We start from the raw sequence: 12,276 nt of genomic DNA, 5'->3' as shown, positions 1-12,276 counted from the left end.
GCAGAATGACCATCTCTTACTAGAAGAACTTGGAAAAATATTGCAGAGAAATAAAAGGTTAATGGGTAGTGAAGTTCTATTAGATTCTCTAGATCAGAGACTCCCTTTGTTTCTTTTAAACAATCTGATCAGGCATATTTTTCAGCACAGAAATAGACTATTTGGCCCAACTGGTCTATGCTGATGTTTATACTCCACAGGAGCCTCCTCCCACACTAATTAACTCTTCCTGCCCTGCTCTCATATGGCACTATTCCCATTTCCTTCTGTATGTATCAAGTCTCCCCTTAAATGCATCAGTGCTATCTGGTTCAACCATTCCATATGGCAGCAAGTTCCACATTCTCACCCTCTGTGTAAAGAAATTGCTCCTAAATTCTTTATTTGACTATCTTATATTTATGCCCCCTTGTTCTGGACTCACCCATAAGTAGAAACAGTTTCTCCCCATCCACCCTATTGAACTCCTTCATAATTTGAAAGCCTTTTATCAGGTCACCTCTCAGTCTTCTCTTTCCAGAGAAGAGAGCCTCAGCCTGCTCAGTCCTTCCTGATAGTTGCATCCTCTCAATTCTGGTAACATCCTTGTAAATTTTTTCTGCATTGTTTCCAATGCTTCAACAACCATTTTGTAGTATGGAAATAAGAACTGCATAACAACAGTACCAAGTGTGGTCTAACCAAGGTTCTGTATAAATTTAACATTACCTCCCTGCTTTTGTTTTATATGCCTCTAGAAATGAGCCTCAGTTCTTTGCACTCTCTATGGCCTATGTGTTGCTACTTTTAACAATTTATGTATCTGCATTCCCAGATCCCTTTGCTCCTCTACTCTATTTAGTTCCTTACCTTCCAAGGAATAAGTGGCCTCTTTATTCTTCCTACAAAATCAACCACCTCGCACTTGATACATTGAATTTAATTTGCCATTTATCCACCCACTCTGCAAGCCTGTTTGACTTTCTGTATTTTGGTGCAGTCCTCCACATTATTAGCTAGCTATACCCAGCAATTCGGTATCATTTGCAAATTTTAACACTTTACCTCCAATTTGGAATGCTGGCTTATTGACTCATTTACATTGTGTGTAAAACAGTTCCCCGTGGGAGGTCAGTTGTCAGCAGGTTTTGGCTCTGTCTCTTGCACTTATGCTGACACAGTCACATGTTTTAGGTGGCTCTTACTGATATTGCAAAGTTCCACTAAAAGGCAGCCATCTATTGTTGAGAAGGTTCCTCCCCAGGTACTAACCCGGTACTAGGGAGTTATGGGCAGAATTAATTAACAGTGCTGACCAAAGGACAGGTACTTTATAGTTGTTCAGCTTGCTCAGAGTCAGTTGTGTTGTAGCATTTTTTCCTCTGTTCACTATTATGGCTTCTCTTTTGGGTGTAGGTAGTGCTATCTCTGTTTCACAAAATGACTTCAAATTTACAAAACCAGCTTACCATAATAACCAACTCTTCACGACCAGTACTTTGGCCCACTCCTGTTCCTTTCAGCCCCTCCAACCTGTTCTGCCATTCAATAACTGATCTGTACCTCAACTCCGTTTATCTGCCTTTGTTCCATATTCCTCGATACTCTTACCCAACAAAAATCTATTGATCCCAGTCTTGAAAATTTCAATTAATCCAGTATCCACAGCCTTTTGGGGAGAGTGTTCCAAATTTCCACTACCCTTTGTGTGAAAAGATGCATCTTGATTTCACTCCTAAATGGCCCAGCTCTAATTTTAAGATTGTGCCCCCCCTTGTTCTAGATTCTACCATCAGAGGAAATTGTTTCTCTGTACCTACCCTTTCGAGTCACTTTATCATTTTAAACACCTCAATTAGATCACCCCTCAACCGTCTAAACTCAAGCCAAGTTTACGCAACCTGTTCTCATAATTTAACCCTTTAAGCCCCTGATATTTTAATGAAAAAACATGCTGTACCGACTCCATATTTTTCCTGAGGTTCTGTACCCAGAACTTGATTCATCACTCCAGATAGGGACTGACCAAGGCTTTGTACATTGATGTTTCCTCACTGTTGAATTCCAACCCCCTTGAGATGAAGGTCAATATTCCATTAGTCTTTTTGATTACTTTTACTACCTGTGCACTAGCATTTAATGATTTGTGTACAATGATTTATAACGTGAGGTATAACACTCGGTGAGGGCAGTGAGGTAACATTTAGTGACAGACCTTGAAATGTTTTGTCTCCGAGCTGTAAGTTTAGAGGCAATGAGCCTCAGTTTAATCAGGCAACTAACGTGAACTATCTTTTAATAAAGATATCTGTTATATTTTAAGGGATGGCTTATGCAGTTGTTGTTCCTCTGCCCTTCACAGGTCTTCATGTTTTCCCAACATTTGTGCTTTATGAACTGACTGTCCTAACTTGCCTTACATTGGCAGTGGTGGTGTCCAAGGTAAAGTATTTAACACCAGTCCTCAGTAAAGATCTTAGATGTGAAGTGTTGACTGACTGACTTCTGTCTCTCCACAGATGCTGAATGGTCTGCTTAGTATTTCCAGCTTTTTCTGTTTTTATTTTCAGCATCTGCGGTATTTTGCTTTTTAACAATTTGTTCTTGGCATGTGGGCGGCACTGGTAAGGCCACATTTGTTGCCATCCCTCGTTGCCCTGAGAAGATGCTGGTGGGCCTTCTCCCACAATGGTGTTAGGTAGGGAATTCTAGGATTCTGATCCAACAACGATGAAGGAGCGTTGATCTATGTCTGAGTCAGGATGGTGAGTGATGGAGGGGAACTTGGAAGTGATGGTGTTCCCACAAATTGCTGCTCTTGTCCTTCTAGGTGATGGAGGTCACAGGGGAGGTGGTGCTATTGAAGTAACTCTGGTGAGTTGCTGCAGTGCATCCCCTAGATCGTATATGCTGCAGCGACAGTAGATATCGGGTCTAGTGGCAGGGGCACCGATCAGTTCACATAAAATTAAATCACTTGCCCATGTTCTATGACACTACCAAATATAGCTCACGAGATTAAAAGGTCATGAAGTCATTTGATAAACTCAATATCTCAGATATAGTAACTTGGCTAGAAGGATGGAAGTATTAGTCAGTGTAACACAGCATTGAATTTAACAGTATCTTAGTTTCAGTTATTTGAGACGTGAGCAGTCATGTGATACTAAACCATACAGACCAGTAAGTGCCCAGATCAGTCCCTGGGCTGGGCTGAGATGGTTCAGCTCAGCATGAGGAAGGTGGTGTCAACACTGGTTTAGGATGGGGTCAGGTTTGGCTGTGGCTTCCTCTCCAAAAATCAAAGAGCCCTCTGTCGAAAGTGCTACTGGGCGGCTGGCCACTTGGCAACAGTACTGAAGGGCTAACACTGCCTGTAGAATCATAGAATCATTACAGCACAGAGGGAGGCCATTCGGCCCATCGAGCCTGTGCCGGCTCTTTGTAATGCAGTTAGTCCCATTCCCCTGCTCTTTCCCCATAGACCTGCAAATTTTTTCCCTTCAAGTATTTATCCAATTCCTTTTTGAACGCCACGATTGAATCTGCTTCCACCACCCTTTCAGGAAGCACATTCCAGATCATAACTACTTGCTGCGTAAAAAGGTTTTTCCTCACTTTGCCTTGGTTCTTTTGCTAATCACCTTAAATCTGTGTCCTCTGGTTCTCAACCCTTCCATCAATGGGAACAGGTTCTCTTTATTTATTTTATCTAAACCCTTCATGATTTTGAACACTTCTATCAAATCTCCTCTCAAACTTCTCTGCTCTAAGGAGAACAAACCCAGCTTCTCCAGTGCATCCACGTAACTGAAGTCCCTCATCCCTGGAATCATTCTAGTAAATCTTTTCTGCACCCTCTCTAAAGCCTTCACATCCTTTCTAAAGTGCGGTGCCCAGAATTGGACACAATACTCCAATTGTGGCCAAACCAATGTTTTTTATGAAGGTTCAACATTAATTCCTTGCATTTGTACTCCATGCCTCTATTTACAAAACCCAGGATACTGTGTGCTTTTTTTTAACCGCTTTCTCAACCTGTCCTGCCACCTACAAAGATTTGTGCACATATGCCCCCAGGTCTCTGTTCCTGCACCCTCTTTAGAATTGTACCATTTAGATTATATTGCCTCTTCTCGTTCTTCCTGCCAAAATGTATTATTTTGCACTTATCTGCATTAGATTTCATCTGCCATGTGTCCGCCCATTCCACCAGCCTGGCCATGTCTTCTTAAAGTCCGTTACTATCCTCCTCACCGTTTACTACACTTCCAAGTTTTGTGTCATCTGCAGATTTTGAAATTGTGCCCTGTACACCCAAGTCCAAATCTTTAATATATATCAAAAAAAGCAGTGGTCCTAGTACCGACCCCTGGGGAACACCACTGTATACTTCCCTTCAGTCCGAAAAACAACCATTCACCACTACTCTGTTTCCTGTCACTTAGTCAATTTCGTATCCATACTGCCACTGCCCCTTTTATTCCACGGGCTTCAACTTTGCTGACAAGCCTATTATGCGGCACTTTATCACACGCCTTTTGAAAGTCCTTATACACAACATCAACTGCATTGCCCTCATCTACCCTCTGTGTTACCGCATCAAAAAACTCACTCAAGTTAGTTCAACGCAATTTGCCTTTAACAAATCCATGCTGGCTTTCCTATATTAATCCACACTTGTCCAAGTGACTATTGATTTTTTCTTGGATTCCCATTTCTGAAAGTTTCCCCACCACCGAGGTTAAACTGACTGGCCTTTTTTGAACAGGATGTAACATTTGCAATTGTCCAGTCCTCTGGCACCACCCCCGTATCTAAGGAGGATTAGAAGATTATGTCCAGCACCTCTGCAATTTCCACCCTTACTTCTCTTAGCAACCTAGGATGCATCCCATCCGAACCTGGTGACTTATCTACTTTAAGCATAGCCAGCCTTTCTAGTACCTCCTCTTCAATCAATTTTCACCCCACCCAGTATCTCCACTACCTCCACTTTTACTGTGACTTTGGCAGCATCGTCTTCCTTGGTAAAGACAGTTGCAAAGTACTCATTTAGTCCTCAGCCATGCCTTCTGCCCCAATGTGTAGGTCTCCTTTATGGTCCCTAATTGGCCCCACCACTCCTCTTACTATCCATTTACTGTTTACATGCCAAAGAAGACTTTTGGATTCCCTCTTACGTTAGCTGCCAATCTATTCTCATACAATTTCTTTGCCCCTCTTACTTCCTTTTTCACTTCTCTGTACTTTCTATAAGAACATAAGAAATAGAAGCAGGAGTAGGTCATACGGCCCCTCAAGCCTGCTCCACCATTCACAAGATCATGGCTGATCTTCTACCTCAACTCCACTTTCCCGCCCTATCCCCATATTCCTTGGTTCCCCTAGAGTCCAAAAATCTATCTATCGCACCCTTGAAAATACTTAACAACTCAGCATTCAAAGCCCTCTGGAGTAGAGAATTCCAAAGATTCACAACCCTCTGAGTGAAGAAATTCCTCCTCATCTCAGTCTTAAATGGCCGACCCCTTATCCTGCAATTCCCCCTAGTTCTAGACTCTCCAGCCAGGAGAAACAACCTCTCAGCCTGTCAAGCCCCCTCAGAATCTTATGTTTCAATGAAATCATCTCTCATTCTTCTAAACTCCAGAGAGTATAGGCTCATTCTATTTAATCTCTCCTCAGGACAACCCTCTCATCCCAGGAATTAATCTAGTGAACCTTTGTTGCACGGCCTCTAAGGCAAGTATATCCTTCCTTTAGATATGGAGACCAAAACTTTCAACAGTACTCCAGGTGAGGTCTCACCAAAGCCCTAGACAATTATAGGAAGACTTCCTTACTCTTGTACTCCAACCCCCTTGCAATAAAGGCCAACATGCCATTTGCCTTCCTTATTGCTTGCTGTACCTGAATGTTAACTTTTTGTGTTTTTTGTACGAGGACACCCAAATCTCTCTACACCAACATTTAATAGTTTCTTACCATTTAAAAAGTATTCTGTTTTTCTATTCTTCCTACCAAAGTGAATAATCTCACATTTCCATACATTATAGTCCATCTGTCACCACCTTGCCCACTCACTTAACCTGTCTATATCCCTTTGCAGACTCTTTGTGTCCTCCTCACAGCTTACTTTCTGACCTAGCTTTGTATCGTTAGCAAACTTGGATACATTACACTCGGTCCCTTCATCTAAGTCATTAATATAGATTGTAAATAGCTGAGGCCCAAGCACCAATGCTTGCGGCATCCCACCAGCCTGCCAACCTGAAAATGACCCGTTTATCCCTAGTTTGTTTTCTGTCGGTTAACCAATCCTCTATCCATGCTGATATATTACCCCCAACCCCATGCGTTCTTATCTTGTGTAACAACCTTTTATATGGCACTTTATCGAATGCCTTTTGAAAATCCAAATATACTACACCCACTGGTTCCCCTTTATCTATCCTGCTAGTTACATCCTCAAAAAAACTCTAATAAATTTGTTAAACACTATTTCCCTTTCATAAAACCATGTTGACTCTGCCTAATCATATTATGATTTTCAAGTGCCCTGTTACCACTTCCTTAATAGTGGATTCCAGCATTTTCCCGACAACTGATATCAGGCTATCTGGTCTGTTTTTTTCTCTCCCTCATTTCTTAAACAAGGGGGTTACATTTGCTATCTTCCAATCCGCTGTGACCGGTCTAGAATCGAGGGAATTTTGGACAATCATAACCATTGCATCTACTATCTCTGGAGGCACCTCTTTTTTAGAACCCAAGAATTAGGCCATCGGGTCCAGGGCATTTATCATCATTTAGTCCCATTGGTTTCTCCACTGATATTTTCTCTACTAATATTAATTACTTTAAGTTCCTCACTCTCACTAGCCCCTTGGTTCCCCACTATTGTATGCTTGTGTCTTCTACTGTGAAGACATACAAAATATTTATTTAATACCTCTGCCATTTCCTTATTCCCCATTATAATTTCTCCTGTCTCAACATTTAAGGGACCAATGTTTTTGCTACTCTCTTCCTTTTTACATACTTGTAGAAGCTCTTATAATCTGTTTTTATATTTCTTGCTAGTTTACTCTCATTCTATTTTCTCTCTTTTTATCAATATTTTGGTCATCCATTGATTGTTTCTAAAACTTTCCCAATCCTCAGGCTTGCTACTCTTCTTGGCAACATTATAGGCCACTTCTTTTAATCTGATACTATCCTTAACTTCTTTAGTTAGCCCGGATGAATCACTTTACCTGGAGCGTTTTTATTTCTCAATGGGACGTATATTTCGTTGAGAATATTGAAATATTTCTTTAAATGTTTGCCAGGGCTTATCTACCATCATACCCTTTAGTCTAATTTCCCAGTCTACCTTAGCCAACTCGCCCCTCATACCTATGTAATTGGCTTTATTTAAGTTTAAGACTCTAGTTTCTGACTTAAGTACGTCATTCTCACTCACTGTGAAATTCTATCATATTATGATCATTCTTCCCCAGGAAATCCTTTACTGTGAGATTACTAATTAACCCTGTCTCATTACATTGTACAAGATCTAACATAGCCTATTCCCTGGTTGGTTCCATGATGTATTATTCTAGGAAACTGTCTCGAATGCATTCCATGATCTTGTCCTCCAGTCTACCGTTGCCAATTTGATTTGTCCAATCTATATGTAGATTAAAATCCCTCACGATTATTACATTATCTTTGTTACAAGCTCCTATTATTTCTTGATTAATACTCTGTCCAACAGTACAGCTACTATTAGGGGGCCTATTATCTACTTCCACCAATGTTTTCAGCTCCTTGTTATTTCTTCTTTCCACCCATACTGATTCTACATCCTGATCTTCTGAGCCAAGATTCTTTCTCACCACTGTCCTTATGTCATCCTTTCTTATCAAGGCTACACCCCCTCCTTTTCCATACGGCCTGTCTTTTCGGAACGTCAAGTACCCTGAAATGTTTAGTTCCCAACCTTGGTCACCTTGCAACCATGTCTCTGTAATGGCTATTAGATCAAACCCATTTATCTCTATTTGTGCAACTAATTCATCTATCTTATTACGAATGCTCCGTGCATTCAGATAAAGAGCCTTTAATTTTAACTTCTTACCATTTTTCCCTGCTTTGACCTTATTTGCTGATGCACTATTACCGTTAAACTCTCTGTCCCTTCCTGCCACACTCTGCTTATCTTTACCCAAATCACTACACTGCTCAGTTGCCTTGACTTTTCTCATTAGATTTCTACATTTCCTTTCACCTCACTCCTCCCCCCTCCTTTTTAGTTTAAAGCCCAATCTGCAGCCCTTTTCAGCCTGGTTCTCACTTGTATTATCAACCTGACATCTGCTTCATCTTACTCTCTATCTCTTTCATCATCCAGGGAGCTCTGGTTTTGTTTGCCGTACGTTTCCCCCTCGTGCGAATGTACCTGGACTGTATCCAAACCATCTCTCTTTAAAGGCGGCCCATTGTTTGATTACAGTTTTGCCTGCTAATCTTGATTCCAATTTACTGGTGCCAGATCCGTTCTCAACCCACTGAAATTGGCCCTCCTCCAATTAAGTATTTTTACTCGAGATTGCTCCTTGTCCTTTTCCTTAACTAATCTAAACGTTATGATACTATGATCACTGTTCCCTAAATGTTCCCCCACTGACACTTGCTCCAATTGACCCACCTCATTCCCCAGAACCAGATCCAGCAATGCCTCCTTGTTAGGCCAGAAACATGCTGATCAAGAAAGTTCTCCTGATAACACGTCAGAAATCCCTCCCCTCTTTGCCCTTTACACTATTATTATCCCAGTCTATATTAGGATAGTTGAAGTCCCCCATTATCACTACTCTTGCACCTCTCTGTAATTTCCCTGCAAATTTGCTCCTCTATATTCCTCCCACTAGTTGGTGGCCTCTAGAATACACCCAGTAGTGTAATGGCACCTCTATTAATTCTTAACTCTAACCAAATAGATTCTGTCCTTGACACCTCAAGGACATCCTCTCTCTCCAGCACTGCAATATTCTCCTTAATCAATACTGCATCCCCCCCTCCTTTTTTTCCAAACCTATCTTTCCTGAAAACCTTGTATCCAGGAATATTTAGTACCCAATCATGCCTTTTTCTGAGCCAGGTCTCCATTATCACCACTATATCATATTCCCATGTGGCTATTTGCACCTGCAGCTTACCAACCTTATTTACCACGCTTCGTGCATTTACACACTTGCACCCTAAACCTATCTTAGACCTTCTCATTTGTCTCTTAGTCTGATCCCACCTAATACTGTATTATTTCTTACTCTAGTGCTATCTGTCTCTCCCAGTCCTTTGTGAACCTTGTTTCTCCTTTCTAATGCTACATCCTGGTGCCCACCCCCCTGCCAAATTTGTTTAAACGCCCCCCTCCCCCCAGCACTAGTGAACCTCCCCGCAAGTACATTGGTCCCAGCTCTGTGGAGGTGCAACCCGTCCGCCTTGAACAGGTCCCTCCTGCCCAGATATGGCCCCAATGTCCCAAGAATCTGAAGCCCTCCCTCCTGCACCATGTCTCTAGCCACACATTAACCTGCCTTATCTTCCTATTTCTGTATTCACTAGCGCATAGCATTGGGAGTAAGCGAGAGATTACTACCTTTGATGTCTTGTTTTTAACTTCCTGTCTAGCTCCTGAAACTGTAGCCGCTGGACCTCATCCCTTTCATTTCCTATGTTGGTACCCACGTGGACCACGACTTCTGGCTGATCCCCTTCCTCCTGCAGAATGTTCTTCACCCTCTCCGTGATGTCCTTTACCCTGGCACCAAGGAGGCAACATGCGGGACTCACGTCGACGGTCACAGAAATGCTTGTCTGTCCCCCTAACTATCGAATCCCCTGTGACTACTGCATTTCTACACTTTACTGTGTCGCCGCTGTGCAGTCCTTTGCCCCATGATGCCATGCTCAGGACTGCACTCTGTCGAGGTGTCGTCACCCTCACTGGTATTCAATGATGAATACCTGCTTGAGAGTGGCACACACCTGGAAGATTCCTGCACTGCCTGCCTCTTCCTAACCTTTCAGTTGGCCACCCACTTGCTATCCTGAACTCTCTGTGGCTGCAGGGTGACCACCTCCTGGAAGGTACGATCCTTCAACCTCCCTTATGCTCTGCAATGACTCCAGCTGTCCCTCAAGCTCAGAAATCCTCAGCTTGAACTCAAGTAATTGGAGGCATTTCCTGCACATGTGGCCCTCCAGGAAACATGAAGAATCCATAGAACCATAGAAAAGATACAACACAGAAGGGGGCCATTCGGCCCATCGTCTCCGCGCCGGCTCGAAGAACAACCAGGTGCCCATTCTAATCCCACCTTCCAGCACCCGGTCTGTAGCTCTGCAGCCTACAGGGAGCGAATTCCATACACCCACCACCCTCTGGGTAAAAAAGTTTTTTCTCATGTCCCTCTAATCCTTCCGCCAATCAGCTTAAATCTATGTTCTCTAGCTCTTGAACTCTCCGTTAGGGGAAACAGGTACTTCCTGTCTACTCTATCTGGGCCGCTCATAATTTTGTACACCTCAATCAAGTCTCCCCTCAGCCTCCTCTGCTCCAAGGAAAACAACCCCAGCCTATCCAATCTCTCCTCGTAGCTGCAGTTTTCAAGCCCTGGCAACATTCTTGTAAATCTTCTCTGCACTCTCTCCAGAGCAATTATGTCCTTCCTATAATGTGGTGACCAGAACTGCGCACAATACTCCAGCTGTGGCCTTACCAGCGTTTTATACAGTTCCACCTTACATCCCTGCTTTTGTATTCTAAACCTCGGCTAATAACGGAGAGCATTCCGTATGCCTTCTTCACAACCTTATCTACCTGTACTGCCACCTTCAGGGACCTGTGCACATGCACCCCAAGGTCTCTCACTTCCTCTACCTCTCTCAATATATTCCCCTTTACTGTGTATTCCCTTTTACTGTTTGCCCTTCCTAAGTGCATTACCTCACACTTCTCCGGGTTGAACTCCATTTGCCACTTTTCCTGCCCACTCCACCAACCCATTGATATCTTCTTGGAGTCTACAGCTATCCTCTTCACTATCAACTACACAGCCAATTTTTGTGTGGTCTGCAAATTTGCGAATCATGCCTCCTGCATTCAAGTCCAAATCATTAATATATTACCACAAACAGCAAGGGACCCAACACTGAGCCCTGTGGCATACCACTGGAAACAGATTTCCATTTGCAAAGACATCCATCGACTTTTACCCTTTGTTTCCTGTTACTGAGCCAATTTTGGATCCAATTCGCCACATTTCCCTGTATCTCATGGGCTTTTACCTTTCTGACCAGTCTGCCATATGGGACCTTGTCAAATGCCTTACTAAAATCCATGTAGACAACATCCACTGCACTCCCCTCATCAATCCTCCTTGTCACTTCCTCAAAGAATTCAATCAGATTTGTACGGCATGACCTTCCCTGAACAAATCCATGCTGACTATCCCTGATTAAACCATGCCTTTCCAAGTGACAGTTTATCCTATCTCTCAGTATTGATTCTAATAGTTTGCCCATCGCCGAGGTAAGACTGACCGGCCTATAATTGTTCAGCCTTTCCCTCGTACCCTTTTTAAACAATGATACTATGTTTGTAGTCTTCCAGTCCTCTGGTACCTCCCCTGTATCTAGTGAGGATTGGAAAATGATCCTCAGCGCATCTGCTATTTCCTCCCTGACTTCCTTCAATAGCCTAGGAAACAATCCATCCGGCCGTGGTGACTTATCAACTTTCAAGGATTCCAGTCCCTCTAGTACTTCCTCTCTCGTTATGTTTACCTTATCCACTATTTCACACCTCTTCTCTTTAACTACTACGTCCGGATCATCCCTTTCCTTTGTGAATATGGAGACAAAATATTCATTTAAAACCCACCCACATCTTCTGCTTCTACACACAAGTTACCGTTATCATCCCTGTTGGGTCCCATCTTTTCCCTAGCTATCCTCTTGTTCTTAATGTACTGATAAAACATCTTTGGGTTTTCTTTAATCTTACTAGCTAATATTTTTTCATGTCCTCTCTTTGCTTTCCTTATTTTCTTTTTTACGTCATCCCTGTACTTTCTATACTCCTCTAGGTTTTCTGCAGTATTTAGTATTCTGTGACAGTCATAAGCTTTCTTTTTCTGCTTTATCTTGCCCTGTATACTTCTAGACAACCAGGGGCTCTAAATTTGGCAGTGCCACCCTTTTTCTTTGGGAGGACGTGTCTGCATTGTACCCATAGAATTTCAC

At 42.6% G+C, this 12,276-nt stretch overlaps 1 protein-coding gene across 1 annotated transcript in view; it reads left to right on the top strand.

The window, feature by feature from the left end:
• The window catches only part of tmco3 (transmembrane and coiled-coil domains 3), a 97,214-nt gene that overhangs the window by 75,673 nt on the left and 9,265 nt on the right, over positions 1 to 12,276 (top strand). The window contains exon 11 of the mRNA XM_067992486.1: positions 2,342 to 2,421. Within this exon, the coding sequence (XP_067848587.1) occupies positions 2,342 to 2,421 (80 nt within the window). The remainder of the gene's footprint in view (positions 1 to 2,341; positions 2,422 to 12,276) is intronic.

This window comes from Heptranchias perlo, chromosome 11, assembly GCF_035084215.1.
Source record: "Heptranchias perlo isolate sHepPer1 chromosome 11, sHepPer1.hap1, whole genome shotgun sequence".
NCBI lineage: Eukaryota > Metazoa > Chordata > Chondrichthyes > Hexanchiformes > Hexanchidae > Heptranchias > Heptranchias perlo.
This window is presented reverse-complemented; position numbering and strand designations above follow the sequence as displayed.